This window comes from Indicator indicator, chromosome 38 (genome assembly GCF_027791375.1).
Source record: "Indicator indicator isolate 239-I01 chromosome 38, UM_Iind_1.1, whole genome shotgun sequence".
Taxonomy (NCBI): Eukaryota; Metazoa; Chordata; class Aves; order Piciformes; family Indicatoridae; genus Indicator; species Indicator indicator.
Window position 1 is genome coordinate 4,461,488 of NC_072047.1, and position 23,397 is coordinate 4,484,884.

The 23,397-nt window shown below is 49.9% G+C and overlaps 1 protein-coding gene across 1 annotated transcript in view; it reads left to right on the forward strand.

Moving 5' to 3' along the window:
- The window catches only part of LRRTM4 (leucine rich repeat transmembrane neuronal 4), a 111,972-nt gene extending 103,120 nt beyond the window's left edge, over positions 1–8,852 (forward strand). The window contains exon 3 of the mRNA XM_054396619.1: positions 8,631–8,852. Coding sequence (XP_054252594.1) covers positions 8,631–8,852 — 222 coding nt within the window. The remainder of the gene's footprint in view (positions 1–8,630) is intronic.
- The last annotated feature ends 14,545 nt before the right edge of the window (positions 8,853–23,397 follow it).

Here is a 23,397-nt window from a genome sequence, read left to right on the forward strand (position 1 = left end):
AAATATGCCTCTAAATTCTGCATCCCCCTTCACTTTCTCAATTCATTATTGTTTTGTTTTTAATGTTTCCTTTGACATGAATGTTTTCATTATGCCCAATAAACATCTTGGGGACTGACCCATTCCTGCTTTAAATGCACACTAAGGCCACATTCCCTTCCTTTCACCTTCCAGAGGAAACAAAGCTGCTGCTCATTATTTGCAGCCCTCACTGAAGAAGAGACTCATTTCCAGCAGATAATTCTTCTCCCCTTAGAACTTCATGAAAACCCTGTTTCAGTTCCTGACCACAAAAGCTCAGTGAATAACTATTGCAGAGGAGTGCTGGGAGCTTTGATGTCAGAGCTGTTGTGTTGAAAGGGCACCGAAGTCTGTCAATGGCACATTCTTTTCTTCCGCGGCAATAGAGGAGCCTGCACGACACTGTGCTCTATTGTAGCAGGGCTTGCAGCCCAACTCGCTACATAGCTGGAACAGAAAGAGGAAAAGGGTAACCATGTCAACCATTGTCCAGTTGGCACCTGGCACACTGCTCCACAATTACTCACCTGCCTCCTGTCCTACCTTGGGAGCTTGGATAGAGCCAGCAGAGGTGTGGAGGGCAGAAAGATGGGGCTGGGATCTTCTCAGTGGTGCCCAGGGAGAGGGGCAACAGGTACAGACTGGAACCAAGGAGGTTTCATTTGAACCTAAGGAGATGCTTCTTTGGTGTGAGGGTGCTGGAGCCCTGGAGCAGGCTGCCCAGAGAGGTTTGCTCATGCTGGGCTTACAACTATCTCCACAGTCACAGTGGCCACAGGAGGAGGGAAGTCATCTGGGGATAAAGGATCTGTATGCAATGCCTTTAGCTTGTGCAGAAATCTGTCCCTCAATCTGTGCAGCAGTTTCGAGATCTTTTTCTTGTTTGCTATTTTCCTTTCTCCCACCCTTCATCTGTCAAGCCTGTCTGGAGTACAAGCTCTGCAGGGCAGGGGCTCTTGCTGAATGCAGGAGCGTTGGTTGCCACCCAGCAGCTCCAGTTTTTGCCAAGGCCTCGAGGCACTGCAAATAAACAACAGATTGGAGATGCTGAGAGCCTGATTTATCTCCTTGTATTTATTTTTCCCCCCATTCTGTTTCACCCTTGATCAAAGTGAGATCAGGGATCAGGTCATGACCTGGACCATGTAGGTGATCTAGGCATTGGGTATTGGTTCTAGGTGGCTGCAACTGGAGTAGACCCATCAGAGGGAAAGGTCCCACTCAGAGTGTTGTTAACGGTGACAGCTCTGTGTTCCACCGTGTCAGTGATGCACCACAGGATCGTTTGGGTTGGAAGAGCTCTCTGAGATCATCCAGTCCAAGCAGGCTGTCTCTGGTTGGCATCAGCTGCAGATGTTTCTAAAGCAGCTCCTCTGGTTTGCAGAATCGAGCTTGCAGGGCAGATTTTGTGTTCCAGCAGGGTTCTCTGAACCTGGGTCTTTTAATTTTCACTCCACCACTACTGCTGCGTTGAGGCACAGAACTGGTCCAAGCGAGCAGCCTCTCTTTTTGTTGTGAGGGTTTCCCGGGTCAGAGCCGGCGGAGATGAGGTCCCAGGGCTCCCTGGAGCGCCTGCAGCGCAGGCAGCCGCAGGCAGCCGGCCGTGAGCTCTGCCGCCCTCTGCTGGCCGCATCCAGCAGTGCTGCGCTGCGCAGGCAGCTCCAGGCCCCTCGCTCTGGACGGCGCTCAGCAGCGCTTGGTCGTCGGACCAGTCCCGAGCTGCTTCCGCCTGGAGTTCCGGGTCCAGTTCTGGGCTCCCCACTTCAAGAGGGACAGGAAACTGCTGGAGAGAGTCCAGTGGAGGTTGGGAAGATGCTGAGGGGCCTGGAGCATCTCTGTGAGGAGCAAGCCTGAGGGTCCTGGGGCTGTTGAGCCTGGAGAAGAGCAGCCCCAGAGGGGCCCTGATCGATGCTCAGCAAGAGCTAAAGGGTGGGGAGCAAGAGGATGCAGATGGGCTCCTGTTAGTGCTGGACTGTGGTTGTTTGGAGGCTTTAGTGTGTGGTTTGTCTGGGTCTGTTGGTTTGGGTTTTTCAAATGTCATCCAAACTTTTCTGGCTGCTTTAGGAGTGTCACTAAGGTCCTGTTGCTCAATAATTCCATTGGGTTTTTTTGCTTTTATGGAGTAATTGTATCGATCCTTGTGGCTTTGTAGCAGCAAATATTGCTAAGCCAAGAATATTTCCTAAGCCATCCTTCTTCCAGTTTTCTCATGGATCCTCAAGATGTCTTTACTGATGATTTCCCTGCATATTAGACAACTTGCCCAAAGGAATACAGAAGTAATTTGTTTTCTGTAGAGCAGTAATGCTCTCATTGTGCAGTGTCCTTGCCTGCAATGCTGGACAGTCTTGCATTAATTTTCTGCTTGCTTGCTCCCTGATACTCCACGCTTCTGTGGAACATGACTGAAGCACGGCCTCTGTTTGTTGTCAGCTTGCTAATTCTGTGTGCTGAGATGAGGAACAATTTCTTTGCTGCAAGAGTGGTGAGGGATGGGAACAGGCTGCCCAGGGAGGTGGTAGAGTCCCCATCCCTGGAGGTGTGGCCATGGCACCTGGGGCCATGGTTTGGTGGCCATAGTGGTGTTGGGTTGAAGGTTGAACTCAGTGATCGTGGAGGCATTTTCCAACCCAAACAATTCTGTGACTCTGCACAGCTGTGCCTGTTGGGGATGTGCCTCTAGCCTCAGGCTGGTGGCCTCTGAGGTTGGGCAGGGTGAGTCTTCTTTGGAGCTGAAAGAACAGTAGGACCCCTTCGCTCACTGGATAAGGACCTGAACTTGCTCTCCCATCACAGTCAGTGATGTGTCCAGACTCCACCAGGCAGTGTCACCCACAGCCAGGCACCCTCCCTCCAGTCCTTCATCCTCATCCCTAAATTACTTTCTCAACCTAAAATAGTAATTTCCCTCTAGCTCTGTCCTCCTCTACCTTAACTTATGGTGCTGCAAGATGCAGAGACTGTTCCCTACCCTCTGAGGGAAGCTGCTGATTACATAAATCCTCACCCCATTATGAGTCATTTATTGGTGCCTTTTGGAAACTGGGGGGCTGCAGCTTCCTCTCAGCGTAGGCACGTTGGGAGTGACATATGGATGAGGAGCAGAAGCTGTCCCCTCTGCTGCTGGATTCATGTCCTCAGCAGCACGTTTGTGTCACTCTACAAACTCATTCCTCTGCTAGGAGACAGGGCAGGCAATTAAAGCCTTCTAATTTCTCCTGAATAGAATCCTGCTGAGCCATTCAGTATAAGAGGAGCTCCCTCCCGTGTCCAAGGAGGTCTGTAGTGCCAGCATCTTCTTTCTCCTCAGCCACTGGAGTGAATTTGTCTCACTGTTTTCTCAGGAGAAATTACTATTCCTGGGACCTGTGCTCTGTTCACAGTCATCATGGTTTGGTTGTCTTCTCTTCTTGTAGTTTGAGTCATTCCTGATCAACAGCTTTTGATGCTGATGGTCTGGTGTGCACCACCTGATCCCCAGATCAGGTGAAACAAGCACTGTGAGCATCTTGTTTGCTTTATGATTTCTGCCTCTTACTCCTTTTCTTGTTGGCCATTTTCTGTTAAGGAGAGACCCTTTCAAATTGTCTTGAGATGGCCAAAAACTAAACCAAAGAAGGGTGGATGTCAGGGGGACTTCTTTATTGTGAGTGATGGGTGGAGCTGGTTGCTATCATTGTGAGCGCTGCACAGAAACCTCTCCACCCTTCCCTCACCATCACCTGTGCCAACAGGCACAGTGTGCTCCATTTCCCAAAGCATCTGAGGCTGCTCTGGGCTCTTAGGGAGGTTGGAAGGCCCAGCTCCACAGATTTCAGACCTGAAGCAGCAGCAATTTAGGACGCTAGCTGGAGGTGGAAGTGTTGGAGGCCAGCAGCATGCTCTGTGTAAGCTATTAGTGGATTGCCAACCTGTGCTCTGCTCTTTCTTTTCAATGCCCTGGAGATGTGGCTGGGGGGACCTTTGACTTGTCCTGATAGGTTCAGTACAAGTGATCCACAATTTGCAGCTCTTAATGCATTGCATGGGGAGCAGCAATTCCTGTGAGAAAATAGCTTTTCAAAGTCTCTGAGTGAGAGCTGAGTTGGCTTAAAAGTGAGAGCTGAGTTGGCTTAAAAGAGGCTACAGATTTGGAAGGTCTGAGTCTTGAGGCACCCAAAGATGTGGAGAGGCAGCCAAAGGGATCAGTAACTACCACAAGGAGCTGCATCCCTTTGGAAGAACTCAACTGCCCCAAAGATTGCAGAAACTTTGCTGAACCACCAGGCTCCCATCCCTCCTGAGTTCCACAGGCAGTGATCCTAAGAGCAGCAGAGCCATATTAATGGCTTTCCAATTAACATCTCTGGATGCTTTGTTTATTTTATTGGCCCTCCACAGCGGGAAATCGAAGGCTGCAGTGAAGCTCACTCCAAGTTTCCCATCAGTGGATCTTTTTGGCAGGCTACTCTGTAAAAACCCAACAACAGATAAAGCAATTTAAAAGAAATATTTTACCCCAGGAACAATAAGAAGGCTGAAAACAGTTTTCTTCTTCCTGGGAGTTTCCTTTAGGGAAACCTTTTCATTAAGTGATTGTAAGAGGAAACCTGCCCATCCTGGGAGCAGCGGGGTGGGGGTGGGTGTTCCCTCCTCATCTCCAGAACAGCACACTCAGCTAAAGAGGCCCTGGAGAGCTTCAGGCTTACAGGGAAAGGAATTTGTGTGATTGGAGAGCAGGATTAGGAAGTTATCTGTAGGGCAGGGAAGCTTCAAATCCAGCTGCTGGTGTCAGCAGAGCTGACAGGTGATGCTCTACTGGGGTTCAAGACATGAAGAACACTCTGCAGGGATAGGGGAGCCTGCAGAGCCTCCAGGTGCTTGAAAGAGTTGGGGAATATTTTAATGCCAGACAAGAAAATAGCAACCTAATTCTTCTAATTGACTTTGTTTTGAGGGAGGTTCTCATCCTCCCTGTACTCCTGGGGCCAGTTCTGGGCTCCCCAGCTCAAGAGAGGCAGAGAGCCCAGGGGAGGCTAGGAAGATGCTGAGGGGCTGAGAGCCCTGGGGCTGAAAGCCTGGAGAAGAGCAGCCCCAGAGGGGATCTGAGCAATGCTCAGCAACAGCTAAAGGAGCTGTGGGGAGCAAGAGGCTGGGGCTGGGCTCTTGTCAGTGGTGCCCAGGGACAGGATAAGGGGCAGTGGCCACAAACTGGAACCCAGGAGGTTCCACATGAACATGAGGAGAAACTTCTTTGTGTGAGGGTGCTGGAGGCCTGGAGCAGGCTGCCCAGAGAGGTTTTGGAGTCTCCTTGTCAGGAGAGATTCCAACCCTCCTGGGCATTGTGGTCCTGGGCAAGCTGCTGTGGGTGCCCTGTTGGAGCAGGGGCTTGGTCTCGCTGGTCTCCAGAGGTCCCTTCCAACCCCTCCATGCCGGTATGCTGTGACACCAAATCAACCAATTTTGTAGAATTATCCTTCAGTTGTTTGTTACCATGACAGAGCTGTTGTTAGGTTCATCTGCTTACAGCCATACCCAATGCAGTGATGCTTGTTGAACCTCTGCAGCTCTTCATTACCAGCCACCTTTTCCTGAGCTCTCAGTGCCCCTCCAACAGGACCTGCAGAAGCAGCTGATGGCTGCACTCTCCTCTGCCCTCTGTCTCCTGCCTGTCCTCTCTCTGCCTTTCTCACACCAAGCCCTCTCTTCTGACAGCCTCTGTCAATTTTTGGAATCCAATTTTCCCAGCCAGCAATACAAGAATGGAGTAAGATTAATGACCTACCTGTCAGTCATTTGTAGCAGTTAGCCTTCAAATTTCCACTGATCCAAACTTCTCTTTACTGAGACATAACCTGAGACCTGCCAGCCACAGCCTTTTATCTGCAAGCTGGGTTCTGATAAAGGCTCTTGTGCCATGCATGGAATCACAGAGTCACAGAAGGCATTGGGCTGAGAAAAGACCTTTAAAGGTCATCCAGTCCAACCCCCTGCAGTCAGCAGGGACATCTGCAGCTTGCTCAGAGCCCCATCAAGCCTGACCTTGGATGTCTAAAGGGATGGAGCCTCCAACACCTCCCTGGGCAGCCGGGTCCAGTGTTCCACCACCCTCACAGTAAAAGACAATCTCTGCCCTGGTCCTGCTGGCCACACCATTGCTGATGCAAGCCAGGATGCTGGTAAACTTCTTGACCACCTGGGCACATCCTGGCTCATCTTTATCTGCTGTTGACCAACATCCCCAGGTCCTTTTCCACCAGGCAGTTTCCAGCCACTCTGCCCCCAGTCTGGGGCATTCCTGGGGTTGTTGTGACCCCAGTCAGGATCCTTTCCGTGGGTTTCCTGGGCAGTGCATGCTTGTGCCTCTTCCTGAAGAGGAATGGTTTCCTGAGCTGCCTCCCAATGGGTGTTCCAGGGCTGTTAGCTGTGATTTTTCAGCAGTGTGAGATCCCCTGCAGTTGTTTATCCCAGCTCCATCAGCCTCATGTGCCTAATCAATCTGTCTCTAAGGTGAAGCTGTGTGCTCCACTAATCGTGGAGCTCTGGCAGTATATCTTGCTTATTTTTGCTCTAAATTATGAGAGGGTTTAAAATGAACTCTAAATTTGATTTATCAACAGCTATGATGCTAATTCAGCAACGAAGCCGTGGTGTTCTGAGACTAAATATTAGCACTAATGAGAAAACATAGCCTCCATATTTTGTAACTCTGAGTTTCAACTACATATGGACAACTTCTACAACTGCCTCTAATTTCATCCTGTAATCGTTAACCAGGCAACCACTTCCACATCAGTCAGTGTACCTGGATCGTGGAGTGCCAGGAAGTGTGCAACCAGATAGTGTTTAACAGCTTGAGAATATTCCTGCCTCATCTGGGGTGTTTAGAAGGAAATGTGTCTGCTGCAAGCCAGTGGTGGTTGCCTGACCTGGAGCCTTCTCTTTTCCATGCTGAGCAGCCCCAATTCTTTCAGCCTGTTTGTGTACCAGAGCTGCTGCAGCCCTCTGTTCATTTTTGTGGCCCTCCTCTGGACCCTCTCCATCAGGTCCATGTCCTTTCCAGGGCCCCAGGACTGAACACAGCACTGCAGGTGAGGTCTCAGCAGAGCAGAGCAGAGTGGCAGAATCCCCTCTCTTGACCATCTCTGCTTTGAATGCATTCCTGTGATTTCAGACCCAGACAAACCTGACTTCTAGGTGAAAACCAGCAGCAGATGGTACAAACCTTCTGAGAAACAGCTGAGAGGGAGCTGTTGTGTCTGCACTGTTCAGGGATGCTGTTGAGATCCTGATCCTTTTGACTCCTGTTTGCAGAAGGGGATCAAACAAGCAGAGAGGCCTTGGGTGGGTAATGGTCTGTGTGGTGTTGCTGGAGAGCCAGGACCTCAATCTCTCAGCTCTCCAGAACACAAAGAGTCCTTGGCTTTTATAGAATCATAAAGAGCTGCCTCAGAGGCTGAGGACAAATCCAAGCCTTGATAGGTTCTGGCGTGGATATTCCTGTATCCAGAGGGAGCTGCAGTTTCTTGCACTGTGGCTGAATTTGATCCACAAGTGAGCACAGTTGTCCCATCAAATTCCACCCGGCAGCTTGTCTTCTGCCTTCCTGCCACTCAGCTGTCACACCAAGTGACATTTGCAGCTGAATTCCAGCTGGTGGAAAAGTTTTGGAATCTCTCCAGCCTTCTGCAGAGAAGCAAGGGGAGAAATCTAGCTGCTGAGGAGACCCAAAGCAAGAGCAACCCTGACGCTGCACAACTTCTGATTAATCTTAATGCCTTTGCTTTTCCCCTACCTTTCTGAATGAAGTTTGCCATGCAGTGGAAATTTGTGATCAGTTAGCTCTGTGGTCTTCACTCAAGGTCCAGCATGGAGAACAAAAAGCTGTTAGTTACAAGACTGAATTGTGTGGGGTCCCTCCAGCTGTACTGAGCTCAGGTTTCCAAGCAGTATTGCAATGAACTCTTGCCAGCATCTCCTGCAGAGTGTGTTGGGTTTTTCCCCTCAGTGCATATTTCTTTCTACTTGATCAGCTCATCTCTTGCAGATGATAAAATTATCTGCAGAGATTTGTACCTGATACTGTGCCACAGATCATCTTTAGCTGCTGGATTAATGTTTGCAAGCAGAGAACGTTTGTGGGGAAAAAAAAATCCGAAGGCGAGGGGCTGGCAGTTTGTGAGCATTTACCTAGAGAGGAGAGTTGGGGCTGGGGAGGGAGGGGCTCAGGAGAGGTGCTGCAGGCTGTGCAAGTTCATGACCATGGGGTTAGATTGGATAATAGGAAAAATGCCTTTTCTGCCATAGTGGTCAGGGATTGGCACAGGCTGCCCAGGGGGTGGTGGAGTCCCCATCCCTGGGGGTGTTCCAGAAACTTGGGGCCATGGCACTTCGGGCCATGGTGGTGCTGGGTTGATGGTTGGACTGGATGATCCCAGAGAGCTTTTCCAACCCAAGCAATTCTGTGACTCTCTGAAGATGAGAATCTGAAAGCCTCAGAGGTTCATCTTGGTGCAGGAGCTGAGTGCTGAGCATGTTTGTGCTGAGCACCCCATGGGGCTGGGGCTGCAGGTGTGGGGGACTGAGCTGCCCACACCTCCCTCTGTTCTGACCTCCTTTCTCTGGTGCAGGTTCCTCACCACATGAAGACTTTACCCTACTACAGCTACGACCAGCCAGTGATTGGGTACTGCCAGGCTCACAAACCTCTCCATGTCAACAAGGGATACGACTCCATGTCCCGGGAGCAGGCTGAGACAACCAACCTGGAGCTCAGCCGGGACCACAGCTTCATCGCCACCATCGCGCGCTCGGCCGCCCCGGCCATCTACATCGAGAGGATACCAAACTGACCCTGTGGGGCGGAGCGGGGCTGCTGCTGAGGGACCTTCAACCAGGAGACTTCCAATCTGCCATTCCAGTTCTGAGTGCTCCAGCAGAGACCAAGAGAAGGGCATACAGCGAACTCTGCAGCCTCGTCCGGCAGGACACAGCTGAGAACTTCAGGATTTTCTTTGCTTTAAACTTTCAAACCAGTTCCTCAGTGTAAATATGAAAAGAGAGATTGTCCAGTTCTTATTAAAAAACAACACACAAAAAACAATGAAAAAAAATAGATTTCACTCTAGCTACATACAAGGGATGGATTAAGAGTTTTGTTTGTATATTTGATTTTTCTACATTGCACGGTTCCAGGGAAGGAGAACCACAGGTAAAAATCAAAGGGGATGGGGAGGGCAGCAGGGGGGGGGCTGGCTCAGCCATGATTCCTTATAAAATGTTTATTACTCTTCAGAGATTTGGTTAATTATATTTTTATTTTTATTTGGTTCTTTTTAAACAAACAACAGAGAGGAGCCTATTTTCTTTTCTTCTTTTTTAATTTTTTTCTGTTTTTTCCTTTTTTTCTTTTTCTTTTGTCTTTTTTCTTTTTTTCTTTTTTCTTCTGGAAGTTTTGATTTTAATTTTTTTTTCGTTGCCTTTTGTGTTTGGTCTGGTTTGGTTTGGTTTGTTTTTTACAGTGGTCAACTGCTGATATTTCAACCTTCAGACATGGGCATTACAGCTTATGTTGAACAAGGACGTTGGCAATGGATGCAGCAGGGACAGAGAAACTTGGGTGCATGAACATTTCAGACACAGACTGTACACTACGGAGGGTGCTGTGGATTTTTACTCTCTTCATTGTGCTTCGTTGTTGACACTTTCATTCCTTTTGGGGCTCTAAAGAGAGGGGAGGCAACGGAGCAACGACTCTGCCCTGTACAGTGCTCCTGGAGCCAAACTCATGGATGCTTGGGAGCCAAACTGGAAGCTTGGTGGTGCTTGAAATGGATCAGAGGGAAAACAAAAATCTTTTGCAGCAAGAGTACTTGGTGAACCTCACTGGCTGACACAATTCCTTACACCACAGGAGAATGTGTAACGTTGGGGGTTTGTTTTTTTTTGTTTTGGGTTTGTTTTTTTCCTCCTTTTCTTTTTAATTAATTATTATGATCAGTTAGTTTTTGTGTAGTTTTTATCAATAAAAAGAGAACAAACAGACGAACAAACAAAAAAGTGGTGGAAAAAAAAATAAAACCTGTTATTTTGTGGTTGGGACACCACAGCCAAGCTGCTGTCGGAATGATTTCTGTGGGTCTGTGCCATGGGGGCTCAGGGGCCTGAGGGAAGGAGGCTCTGTCCTGCTTCACCTCTTGCACAGAGCTGAAGGAATTGTTTTGAGTTTGAAGCAGCTTAGTTTGTTTGGCTTGCCTAGGAAAGGTGAAGAGGATGGAGAAGCCTTTTTGTACTGGAGGGGTGAGAATGCAGAGTTCTGTTACTGGAGCAAGCTGGAGCTAAACCATTGCAGGTCAGAACATCAGGGGGTGGGTTTTACCTGAAGGCTGCACAGGCAGCTGAGTTCAGCACATGCTGAATGCTGTGGTTGTTCCAAGTGTTTCTGTTGGCTGTTCTGGGAGGGATGCACACATCCGGATCGGCTTCCTCTGGCCGTGCTGAGCTGTGTCACGTTGATGATGTTCTGTTGCCTCTGAAACCCTTACCTGTTTTTCTCTGAAAGGAAAGGAGGAATATGGAAGGATCTGTGCACTCCGTGTGCTAGGCAGCTTGCAGGAGGCCATGGACCTGCTGCGTCAACCTGGAGGATGGAAGGTAACACCTTTGGAATTAAGAATTAACCAGGAAAGAAAATGGAGTGGGAAGCTCACTGATGAGGTTGCAGTCAGCTCTGTTAGACATCTCCATACCTGTCAGCTTTAGCATCGTGTGGATGGAGGGGAAAGCTGCTGGGAACTCTGATTTCCTTCAAATTGAGTTTCCACCAGTGACCCCACAGCTGAAAATGGAAGAACTCCTGTGGGCTGCAGAGCAGCAGCAGAATGTGTTTCCATAAGCATCAGAAGTCCCATGGCATTCCCATGCCTCTGAAAGCTGAGGACATTGATGTTTTATTACAAGGTTCATTGCCCCCTCCCTGGAGGTGTTCCAGGCCAGGCTGGATGAGGCTTTGAGCAGCCTGGGCTCGTGGGAGGTGTCCCTACCCATGGCAGGGGTTGGGATGAGCTCAGTCCCTACCATTCTCTGGTTCTGTGTAAGACCCAAGAAAGATAAACCCTGCAGTGTCCCTAAGGATTCCTCTCCCAGCAAACAGCAAGCAGGGCCTTACTGAAGAGAACTCATGACTGGGGCTTTGTGACCCTGGCTGAGTGCCACAGAGCTCCCAGGGAAGGCTGTGGTCGAGCTCAGGGCTCTGCAGTACCCAGACAGCAAAAGCAGAACCCCATCAGGCTGACCTCCAGCCCAGAGCTGTTGAACCTTGTGCTCTGCAGAAGACAACAACTGATGTGATCCAGTCACAGGCTCTGGAACACTCTGGGGGGGCAATGGAGTGCTGCCTGCCTCTGCAGCTGGTAATTGTCTTGCAAATGTCAGGAGGGCACTGAAATGATCCTGTCCTGATAATGCTGTGGGTAGGATCTGCAGGCAGGGAAGAGAGTCTGTAAAAGCAGTCTGCTGTCGGAATGATTTCCAGGGCTGGCGACATTTTGCTCTGAGATTTAGAAGTATTTTGGAAGAAGCTGCCCTTTTCTGCAATGAATTGGAAGTGTTCTGAAGATTGATAAACACAATTTTATCTTCAGTCCCCATTGGAAAATTGTCCCTGAGGACTGGGGCACTTTGTGGCTGGAAATGCAGAGCTTTTACAGAGACTTTTGAGCTGCACTAAGATTTAAGGGTCTAATGTGCTGGATGCTGGAGGTTATTCATTTTTGGTGGCTCCTTTAAATGTCACTGGTCACTTTTTAAACCTGTGTAAAGGAAGGAGGAGTTGCTAAGGCTCCAAGTCCATCAAGCTGGAGCCTTAAATTTAAAGAAAGAAATGACCTGTCTGCTGTTGCTGCCCATGCACAAGCCCTGGAATGCACCCTCCAAACATGAGGAGCCATAAGAAGGCTCTGGCAGGCTTTGGTGAGTTTGGCCTTGCTAGAGGACAAGAACACAGAAGGTTCCACCCAAAGATGAGGAAAAATCTTCTTTGTGGCCTCCTCTGGACTCTCTCCAACAGTTCCATGTCCTTCTTGTGCTGGGACACAGAAGAATTTGGTAGATAGACCAAAAGCAGCAGGAGGAAACACAAAACCACATCAGTCTGGGGTCCTGAGTGGAGCAGCAGCAGCAGATGTTCCTCCTCTTGCTCCTGCTGCAGTTATTTCAGCAGTGCTCACTGCCCATTCTTGCTGTGCTGCCCTGTGGCTCTTTCCATCACAGGTGGGCAGGTTGGAGCAGAGGAGTCTACAGAAGAGACTTCTCTTGGCCATTACTGGAGCCAAGGGACACATCACACCTCTGCCATTACCAGGCAAAGACATTTCCTGGTGTGGCAGAAATAAATCTACAAGGTTCTCTCCCACGAAGTCGCTGTCAAGCAGCCCTTCAGTGCCAGCTCAGCACTTCTGAGGTCTTCAATGAACTGCAGAGATGGATGTGAGCGTTATCAGCCAGCTTCAAAGAGACAGAATCACAGAGGCAGAGAATTGTTTGGGTTGGCAAAGCCCTCTACAGCCACCCAGCCCAACCCTCAGCCCAACACCACCATGGCCACCAAACCATGAGGAGCATCAATGGAACATCAAGTGAGCAATATTTGTGTTCCTTGTGTTTGTTTGTGTTGTGTGACTCAGCTACAGGTAAGAGAAGTTCTTGAGTGGCTGCAGAAAAGCTGCTAAATGCATTCCTGCTTCTCTTAGTAACTCTTGTCTTTTTCCTCTTCTTTTATCCTCTAGGAAAAGGAAGAGTCATTGCAGAAAAAGGAAGAGTCATTTCCAATTCAGTAGCAACTGCAAAGTTGTGCATCTGCAAGGCAGCTCTGAGTAACTCAGGAGTTAGTGCCTCTCAGGGAGGCAAGATGCAGATGCTCAGCTGCCCCCTGGGCAGGCAGCAGCTGATCTTCTCCCTGTCCTGTGGACACTGTGGACAAAGGGCCCTGGATATTACGAACAATTTCTTTGCTCCAACAGTGGTCAGGGACTGGCACAGGCTGCCCAGGGAGGTGGTGGAGTCTCCATCCCTGGAGGTTTCCAGGAAACCTGTGGCTATGGCACTTGGGGTCATGGTTTGGTGGCTATGGTGGTGTTGGGTTGGGCTGGACTTGATCTTAGAGGCCTTTTCCTACCTTGGTGATTCTCTGACTCCAGTTGTGAGCTTTTCAGGACAGAGCCTGCATCTCCTGCCCAGCCTTGCTCTCCATGATCACTTCTGGAGCAAGCAAAACAGAAATCAGTAATAAAGTCAGAGAACCCCTCCCTGCCTTCCCCTGCCCTGTCCCCCCCCGTGATAGTTGTGTACTAAAAAGGCAACCAAATCAGCCTGTTAATGCAGAGCTCTGGGAGCTCCTGACTTTCAATCAGTGCCATGGACTCCCCAGAGATCTGAAGGACTCTTATTTCCTAACAGTGTTCTCAGAGCAGCAGGGGTGAGGGGCTTTTGATGAGTTGATGAAAAAGGAAAAAGAAAGATTTTTTTTTTCCTCTAAGTTCTCCAGGAATTCAGAGTTCACCAAGGGGGCAGGCAGGCAGTTAAGCACACACAGCTCTTGGGGTTCTGCTGGGGGAAAAAGTGCAGGGCCCAAGAATTTAGAGCAAGATCCTTTTTGTGTCACACTCTTGGGTCTTGATTGTTTATTTGGGCTGAGTTTTCAGGGAAAGAGTCACCTCTGGACCTTGCATTCATTACACTCACAAAAGGCTGGCCAAGGGCAATCAGAGAGGAGTGGGAAAACCTGGGCTGGAAACATCATCTGAAGGTCATTTGAATCAGCTGAGCAGAGAGGTCCCAGCTGAAGCAAGCTGCTCCTGGTTTTGTGCCTTCAGTTATAAGGAGCAGCTGAGGGACCCAAGCTGGTTCAGGCTGGAGAAGAAGGAGGCTACAGCAAGCTGGGGGTCAGTTTCTCTGCTCTAAGCAACAGTACAGAGGTGGTCTGACAGGGCAAGAGGCAGTGGATGCAAACTGGAACCCAGGAGGTTTGACCTTAAGGAGAAACTGCTTTGGTGTGAGGTTGCTGGGGCCCTGCAGCAGGCTGCCCAGAGAGGCTGTGGAGTCTTCTCCCTCTCTGGAGAGCCTCCAAACCCCCATGGACGTTGTGATGCTGGACAAGCTGCTCTGAGGTGAACCTGCTCTAGCAGGGGTTTGGATTCAAGGATCTCCAGATGTCCCTTCCTACCACCACACTGCTGGGGCTCTCCAAAGGGTGAGTAGCAGAGGCCAGGGTTGCACTTCATGGAGGGTTGGGTTGGTGTTTGGACTTCATGACCACAGAGGCCTTTTACAGCCTTCATGGTTTATTGGCCATGGTGGTGTTGGGCTGATGGCTGGACTCCATGATCTCAGAGAGCTTCTCCAACCTGAACAGCCCTGTGGTTCTATGACATCAGCTGTGGAGCTCAGTGGGGCCAGGTCCATTTTGCAAACTCTTTGTCTTGGGCAAAGGAAGGACCTGGGAGCTCTGAGCTGCAGCTGATGGTGCACAGGTGGTAACTGATGGTGTGTGCTCTCCACCACTGTGGTGTCTGTGCTGTATTTATGTCACATTATGTCAGAGAAACTGTTGGCAAACACTCACCAAGTATTTATTGGACATGCCACTGTTTGTTCAGTGATTTATAAATCAATGCTGTAAAGTGGGGAAGTGGTGACAGAGTTTCAGATAAATTCTTTGCAAAATATTTGCTGTGCATCAATAATTCTGCTATTAATTAGCTTACAATTTATCTGCAAGTGCTTTGGGAGTGATTTACAGTTGGTGTTCTTTGGCTGCCCAAGGGTTTGCAGCCTGGCTGAGGGGGTGGCTGGGGGTTCACACTCATGGTGCAGTCCTGAGCTGAATCTGTCCCTGTCTTGTGCCTTGGAGACTGCCTGTAGAAGGATTTGGGAACCAACAGCAAATGGAAGCAATGAGAGATGCAGGGGAAGGCAGAATAAACCAGAGTGCCTTCAGCAGCATCAGCTCAGTCCCTGCAGTGCCCAGTCTAGCCCCACAGGATCACAGAATTGCTTCAGCTGGCAGAAACTGGTTTCAGTTATGGGGAGCAGCTGAGGGATGTGGCCACCAAACTATGGCCACAGGTTTCTTGAATGCCTCCAGGGAGAGGGACTCCCCCACCTCCCTGAGCAGCCTGTCCCAATCCCTGACCACTCTAAACTTGCAAGAAGTCTGAAGTTTTGGGAAAGACAACAAGGAAAAGAAGTTAATCTTGGTTTGTAGGGAGCAGTGGAGCATGGCAGGAATCAGCTTTTAGAAGCCATAAAGAAGCTCTTGTCAGTGAAGAAAATACTGAGCTTGGGCTTTGCTATAGATTGAGCTGCAGTATTTTAGGCTTCATACTTGGTATTGAGGTTTTCAGGAGAGGTTTCAACCTTCTAAAAGGCATCAATATTAGAAAAGCAGAAGAAAGTTGGTTTACAGACTGTTCAGTTGTGTTAAATAATGGATGGGTGCTGGTGGAGCAAACAACAAATCGATAGCTGATGTGAGCTGAGCTCTGAAAGAATCCAAAGGAAATGTCAGCAGCTCTGTGCTGCTTCCCTGGTGCCCATCAAATGGTTTGGGCTCTCTTCTGAAGTGTTTTTCTCAGCAGTGGCTTTTACTTTATGCTGAATGTTCTTGGAGGAGCCGCAGCTGCTGTGTTTGATCCTCAGTTGGGCCTTCCCAGAGACCTTGGGAAGCTTCTCAGGGAAGTGGCAGTGCAGTGAGGAGCAATGGAAGGTGTTGGCCTCTCCACCCACAGAGGTTGCTGAAAACGGGAACTCCTCTGTTTTGTAGATGTAAAGTGGCTTCTAAGGCACTGGTGGGCTTGGAAGGTACTGCTCTGTGTTCTTTGTTTTATGTTTATTATGGTCTGTAACTGTCTGCAGGTACAGATGGTCACTGACCAGGAGGCACAGGGTCCTGTGCTTTGTCCAGGTGGTGCTCACTGCAAGGTGTGCACTGGGCTTTGGAGGATGTGGTAGCAGGTACAAACCACCTGCACTTCCCAGGGAATCATCCACCTGTGAGGAGAGAAAAGGCTGAGCCTCCACCTCACCACCCTTCAGTTCTCCAGTTGGAAACCAGCCTCCACCTGTGGTTCTGCTTTGCCTTCTTAGCACAGTGCTGCAGGGGGGAGGGTGGGAGGGGAGGAGGCTCAGAGCCTGTGCTGGGAGGGGGCTGCTGCTCTCTCCTGGCTCCTGTGGAAGCCCTGCAGATACTTCAGCACTTGTTCAGAGTGAGAACCTTTCTGTTTTCTCCCACTGCTGCTTGTAGGGGTGAGGGGGGAATAGGAAATAAGATTTGTCAGTTCTAAAATGCTGCTGTGCTCCTTCAGTTTAATTTTGGTTACAAGCCCTTTCATTATGAATGCAGGGAGGAAGTCTTCTCTAATGACCCTTGGGACATGCCAGAGTGCTTTAAGATCAGTTTGGGTAGTCAGAGATGTGTGAGTAATCCAACGTCTGCTCTGCAAAGGGCTTTTGCCCGCCCTTGGCAGGGGAGGTTGGCAGGATGGTCACTTGCTGATGGCTCCCAACCTGCTGCTTCCTGGAAGAGCCTCCTCTGTCCTTTCCTTGTAGCCTCTCCTATTGCTGAGTTTTATTTTCTCTTTCCCAGCACAGAAGCCTCAAAAGTGAAGGCAGCAGGAGATGCAAGATGCCAAGACTTTGAATTATTCTCTCTGTGTCTTGTTAGCTGTCAGCTGTGCTAATGGAGCCTACACCCCAGATGGCTTCTGCTCCTGGGGGGAAGCATCTCAGCAGCCCTGCAGAGCACAGCAAACCCTGCTGGGTGTGTAGGGAGGCCTTTGCCTGTGGATATTGTATTCTGCTACAACAAACTTGGAGCTTCTACCTGAGCTCACACAACAGCTTGAGTTAGAGCCCTTGGTGTCACTGCTGAGTCACAGAGTCCTGGGGCACTGGCACAAACTGGAACCCAGGAGGTTTCACCTGTGGAGTCTCCTTCTCTGGAGAGATTCTGCAGCTGCAGTGCAGGGATGATAGAGGGAGGGATGGGGGGTGGAAAGCTCGAGCCCTGGAAGCTTTGCTTTGCTCTCTGAAGTTTATTTAGGAAGGAGAATGATTGTGACCAGATGTGTGTGGGTGCAGGGAGGAGATGCTGTGGGTTTGCAAAACTGATGGCAATGCAGAGTGAGCCTAATCGGATTAGAGTAACTTGGATGCCTCTGTGCAGGAGCAGTGGGTGTCTGCCTGCAGACAGAGCTCCACAGGGCTGCTCTGGAACTGTGCTGCCACTTCAGGTATGAGCATCCCAACTGCCTTCAGCATGCTGCAGAAGTTCAGCGGTGCCTGCTCGGAGGAGTCTGGGTGCCCCTGGAATGGAAGCAGAGAGCTTTGCTGCCACCCTCTGTGTGTGTCACTTGGCAGATAGCAATCCTGGGGTGGGGAAAGGGGAGCAGGTGCCTGGGGTGCCTTGAACACCTCCAATAAGGGGGATCCCTGAACCCTCCAAGAGCTGAGCCTCTGACCAGCATGCTCCTGGCTGCCTCATGCTGTGGTCTGTGGAGGCAGAGTGCCCATGGAAGGTGTGAGATGTGCCCAAAGTCCCCTGGTGATGCTGTCAAGTTCACTGCTCTCATCTAGCTGCCTCCACCGCCAGGGAGGCTGCAGCAAGCAGGCAGAGGCAGCTATTAATACCCAGTGTGGCAAATTGGTGCCTGCTAACTTCTCGTCTAAATTTAACTCAGAGCCTTCTTCAGCTTTGGTTCTCAGTTGGTTGACGTCAACAGTCTCCTACAAACGAGCAACCAATTCTTCTGCTTTCAAGACCATTTTTAGGTGTAGAGAAATTCAGAGTGTTTTTGAGTACCTGCCTGTGTGTGGATGAGATGAGCTAGCAGGCACCAGTGCTTCTGGGGCTCCTGGCAAGAGTGGAGAGAGCTGAGCTGACAGTGGAGAGGGGGAATGTCTGTGCTGGGATGAGCTGCTGAGGCTTTCCATGTCTGCAAACTTTGGGCTCTGTAGTTTCCCTTTCCTGTAAGAGTGGTCAGGGACTGGAACAGGCTGCCCGGGGGGTGGCAGAGTCCCCATCCCTGGAGGTGTTCGTGTGGCCATGGCACTGGGGGCCATGGTTTGGTGGCCATGGTAGTGTTGGGTTGATGGTTGGACCTTAGAGGGCTTTTCCAACCTTAATGATTCCATGATTCTACAGCTGAGTGTCTGCAGATGTCTTTGTTTTGAGGATGAAGATCTGCTCCATTTCTTTCTGCTGCTTTGAATTGAATTCTAGTGCAAGCCACTCTACTCCTTGCAGAGCTCTACAGAGTGGCATTTCCCAGCAGCTAAAATTGTTCCCTGAGCACTGCTGGCTGGCTCCCAGTGTTGCATGTCTGCTGCCCATGTTCATGTAGGCCTTGGAGCTGTCAAGCCATCTGGCAAGCAGACAGGAGATGCTGATCAGACTCCATTTCCACGTGGTCAGTTACCCTCTTGCACAGGATCATGTTGTGCATCTACCTGCACTGCCAGGAGCTTAAGTGCTGCAGTCCCTGGGCTGTGTGTCCCTAACTGGGGGTCAGTACAGTTCTGAAGCAAGCTCCCAGTCTCCAGGGATGCTTTGCAGCTCCCCCAGCATGTTGCCTGCCCTCTGCATTTTGTCCAAGCAAGATGTTGTCAGAAGCATTTGGTGTCAACATGCTGAGCTCCACTGCAAACCTGAACTTTATCTCTGCTTCCATTGGCTGTGGTCACACATCTTTGGAAACAGCTCTCGGAGAAAATGTTCCTCATATTCCAGCAGGCTTCAGCCTCCTGCCTTGAAGGATGAGCCTGGTTTGCATTCCTGGGAGCTTAGTGAAGCTGTTCTTGCTTGGTTCTGACAGCAGTGAGAGACTTTGTGGTCTGTTCCTTTGCATCCTTCACCAAGCCCTTGGTGTTCTGCAGGCTTCTCACTGCTCTGATAAGCTACAGCCCCAGCTCTGCTGGGATCAGTCTGGCTGCACCCTGGTGACCCTGAATTGAGGCCTTGTGACACAAGGGGAAGTTAAAAATAAAGCTGTGGCATGGCCACTGCTGCAGATGGTTTCACTCTGGGATGGTGCTGGGAGCAAACAGGTTTGTATCCCCTCCTGTGCTAGTCGTGGGGAGAACTTCTGTTATAGCAGGGACAGCCGAGGTAGCAGCAGATGGATTGACTGCAACTCCTGCTTGTGAATGAACCTTTCTCCTGCCTCCCCCCTCACTACCACTGACCATGGGGAGAGGAGCAAATGCCTCCCCACAGCCAAGATTAAAGTGAAGGCTCTAAGCAGGATCCTCTTAGTGAAATCTGTTTGTCAACTAGCACAGGTTTTTGTCCTCCCTGTTGCCTGCCTCTTCCCCTCCTGTGCTGTTATCTGTCACTTTTAACCCCATCTCCCTCACCCATCTGATCTCAGCACTGTGGTGCAGATAGAAGCAGTTTTCCATGCTAGAAATCAGTGCCTCAGGTTGCCCCTGCTGCGTCAGCCTGGGTCCTTGTCAGCTCCAGAGCAGGAGCTGCTGATCCTTCTCATCCTGAGCCTCCCTGAAGCCTGTGAGCAGCGAACATTAACATTCGACAGAGGTGCTGCAGGGACATGAAAAGAATAAAATGACCTCTGGCTCCTGCAAACCCTGAAAAGAGGAATGCTTGCAGGGCAGTAAAACCAGTCCCAACATGGAACAGCTCTGGCTTGCTGGAGGGAATTAATTAATCCTGCTGTCAGTGGTCATCTGGCTGTGTAACCTGTTCAGGATTTGCAGTCCTTACAAGCCTGACACTGCCTGACCTGATTTCTAGAGATGCTGCCCACTTGAAATGCAGCTGGAGCTCAGCAGGGGTGTGGGACAGGCCTTGGGCTTTGCAAAGCCTGGAGAAGTGTCTTGGTGCTTAAAGAAAGCATCCAGCAGAGAACTTGCTGCAGTCCACTAGCACAGACTGATTCCAGAACCCCAGCATGGAGGATGTTGGAAGGGACCTCTGGAGATCATCCAGCCCAACCCCCCTGCTCCAGCAGGGTCACTTAGGTTGCAGAGCAGTGCAGCCTGGCTTTGGGTGGGGGTTAGGTGTCTCAGCAGCCTGTAGGTGCAAAGCAACAGGGAAGGTGGAAGACTGCATTTGGCTGGGAGGTAGGGACAGTGCTCAGTCGGTTCCTGCTCTGGCCTCAGACCTGCTGAGGCACTGTGGGCAATCTGCAGCTGCTTTGTGTCCTACCAGCAGCACCCTGGGCTTGTTTAGAAGCTGCTCTTGTTTATACTCTCTGGTGCAGAGCTCTCTCGTTGAAGGTCATGTTTCTGGGTTACCCTGACTTCTCCTCCTAGCTTTCAGTAGTTGCATAACCAAGATTTGCTTTTTCTTCTGGCTGTGGAGCGCTGACTCAACTGCAGCTGAGTCCAATGGGCCTTGTACTAAGAGAAGTCTCTGCAGCCCCTGGAGTAAGTGTCACCAGTTTTATCCTGGGCTACTTCTTTCCCCTGTGCACCTTTGTGAGCACTAATTTCCATCTCAGGGAGGTCAGGGTTTTTTCTTGCACCTTTCCCCTAACCTCCTGACCTGTCTCACAAGCCTGGGTGCTGTGCAGCTGCTAAAGGCACAGCAAATGAAACAGAGCCAAGGTGCAGAGCAGCTGCACCTCTGTTACAACAGTGTGTTCAAAGCCACCCAAGAAGATGTTACTGCTTGACATGGATGAAAGGGCTTGGCAAGGGGCCTTGAAGAGGCCACTACAGAGAAAACCTAAAAGTTGTGAGGCAGAGCTCAGAAGTCAGCACTTCAGAGAGCCAGCACAGCCCTGCCATGGGTTTGTTCTTGTCCTTACACTTCCCAAGGTGAGCTGTGGAGAGCCACAACAATGAGAAGCTGGCTGACCTTGGCAGCCTTGGAGGGCAGAAGATGCAGGTGGCAGGTACCATAATGAGACTGATCCTGTTGTCAGGTCCTGCTCAGCAGCAGATGGCCTTTGCTTGTGAGGCCTTGAATAAGGATCAGCTGGGAACAGAGCAGAGGTTGCTGTAACTTTGTAGAACTATTTTCCTTTCATCCAAAGTTGCACAGTGAGCAGAAAGCCTTTTGATACCATAAAGGCTGAGTGTTGGATCTGATGCATTGGAAGCAACTTGCTGCCAAGCCCCTGGAAACACCTGGAGAGATTCTCTTTGTAGCTCTTGGCCAACTTGTCTCTAATAGTGTCTTCATTTACTTAAATTTTAAATACTTTTACTGACATTTTACTGCACCAGGCTGGACTTCCAGACCACAAATGAGACCTGCAGTGTACTTTAGCCAAGTCAGTGTGGACTTGGTAAGCTACAGGGTGGTGCTGTTCACATAAAGCTTGGCCATCCTGTAGGTACAGCCTGCTGCTGTTCCCTGCTACAACATCCTCTCCAGAAAGAGGCCATGCCACTGCCTTCATGAGGGAGAAAAAGAGCAAGAGCTGAGATGTTTATCTGCCAGGACAGGCTCCCCTTGGCTTGGCTGTGCTGTGTGGGTTGGGCTGGGGTCCTGCTGTGAAGCATTCATTTTGTAGGTAGTGTTTGTGCAGCCAGTCGCTGTCCAGCTCGGCTCTGGCTTCATCCTGATGTGTTCCTGGAAGCTCCAGTCTGACCTTTAGAATTTTTATGAGGTTGTCATGTTACAGCCCTATGGCAACAAGCAGCAGAGGAGCAGTCTTTTGGAGGAAATGCTGAGGTCAGGCCCAAGCACTTGACCAAGGCTCTGCCAAAGGTGGTGTCAGCAGTAGGTAATATTTTATGAAAATCCTTCTCGTGACCTCTGGAGCAGTCATTGTGTTCTGTGCCAGAACTGCCACTAAAGTGACTTTTTTTTGAGCCTGAGAGCCAACACAGCTCCCCAGTGGTATCTTTGGGATATAAATAGACTCCATGAGCTCTTAGATGAACACAGCTGATGGTCCCCATTGGTGCTCTGCACTCCTCCTGGATGTGAAGTGCCTGGGGGCAGACTCACGTTTGGTTTCCTTTGATTTACAGCAGTGAGGGGGCTCAGTTCTGGTCTGCAAAGGAAGGTCCACAGGTTGGCAGAGGACACAAGTGCAGCATCTGTGCCTTCCAAAGCTGTGGGGGGAATTGGTGCACTTTCTGAGAGGGACACCTCCTGTTGGCAGGCTGCTCCTGGAACAATCCCACAGCAGGATGTGTTTCTAGAGCAAAGAGATCCTTTCAGAAGTATTTTGATGAGCTCCAAGAAGTAAGCTCTCAGTTCTCTTCATTTATTAAATCATTACTTTGCCATTTGTGCTGTCTGATGCCATCAGCTGGGGCCAATAGGCTGCACCAGGCTGGGTGGATGGAACATGCCTTGCATGGGCTAGAACCAGCCTGTGAGGTTGGAGCATCCTCCTGAGCATTCTGTTTCCTTGTTAAGCACAGCAATCTGTTCAAAACAAGCTAATTTTAGTTCTTTTCTGGTGGAATGCAGCCATTTTGTTCATCTTAATTCCAAATTGCACATTTGTGTTATGTAGGAATTTGGGATTGACCTGTCAGAAATTTCACAGGGTGGAAAATGCAGGAGCTTCTGAGCTGCCTGTCGGGGCAGTCAGCTTGGCCTTTGTTTAGTGCTAACTGGGTGAACTCCCACAGCATTGTGTGGGTTTGGGTTTTTAACATGAAATAGAACAGAAGGATTGGAACTGGAGGCACAGAATTCATAGAACTGTTGAGTGGCTTGGGTTGGAAGAGACCTCTAAAGGTCCCTGCAGTGAGCAGGGACACAGACTCATAGGATCAGTTCAGTTGAAAAAGATCACCCAGTGCAACCAAGGCTTAGCTGGGACTAACCCATAGCCCTCAGCACCTCCTCTGTAGCTTTCAAACCCCTCCAGGGATAGGCTCTTTCTGGGCTGAACCCAAGCAATTTGTCAACTGTTTAGGGTAAACATTTTTAGCATCAAAAGGTTGTGCCTAAAGCAGCTCTGCAAAGGCCAAGGGTCTCCTGGGGAGCCCTGGAGCAGGCTTCCCAGAGAGGTTGTGGAGTCTTCTTCTCTGGAGAGATGCCAAGCCCCTGAAGTCTTCAGGTTCTGGGATCTTCAGAAAAGTTCACCTGAAGCTGGAAAGCTGAGGGGGCTTTTAGCTGCACACTTAATGAATGAATGCATGAATGGGCTGCTTGTGGCTGCTGTCCCCTTTGAGTGCTGAGCATTATGGAGGTCTTACAGACTCCTGGAGCATCGATTTTCTTTCAAGAAGCCTTCTTTTAGGTGTGTGGGCTGGGACTCAGCAACTTTTCCAGTCCTTAGGCAAAGATGAGTCTTTCCTTGCATATTTTATACCATCTTCACTTATTGCTTGTCAGGATTCTTGGGGGAGTTGGCTTTCTGCAGTGAAGTGTCGCTGGCTGGTTTGAATCCTGGCTTTTGGACTTCATTG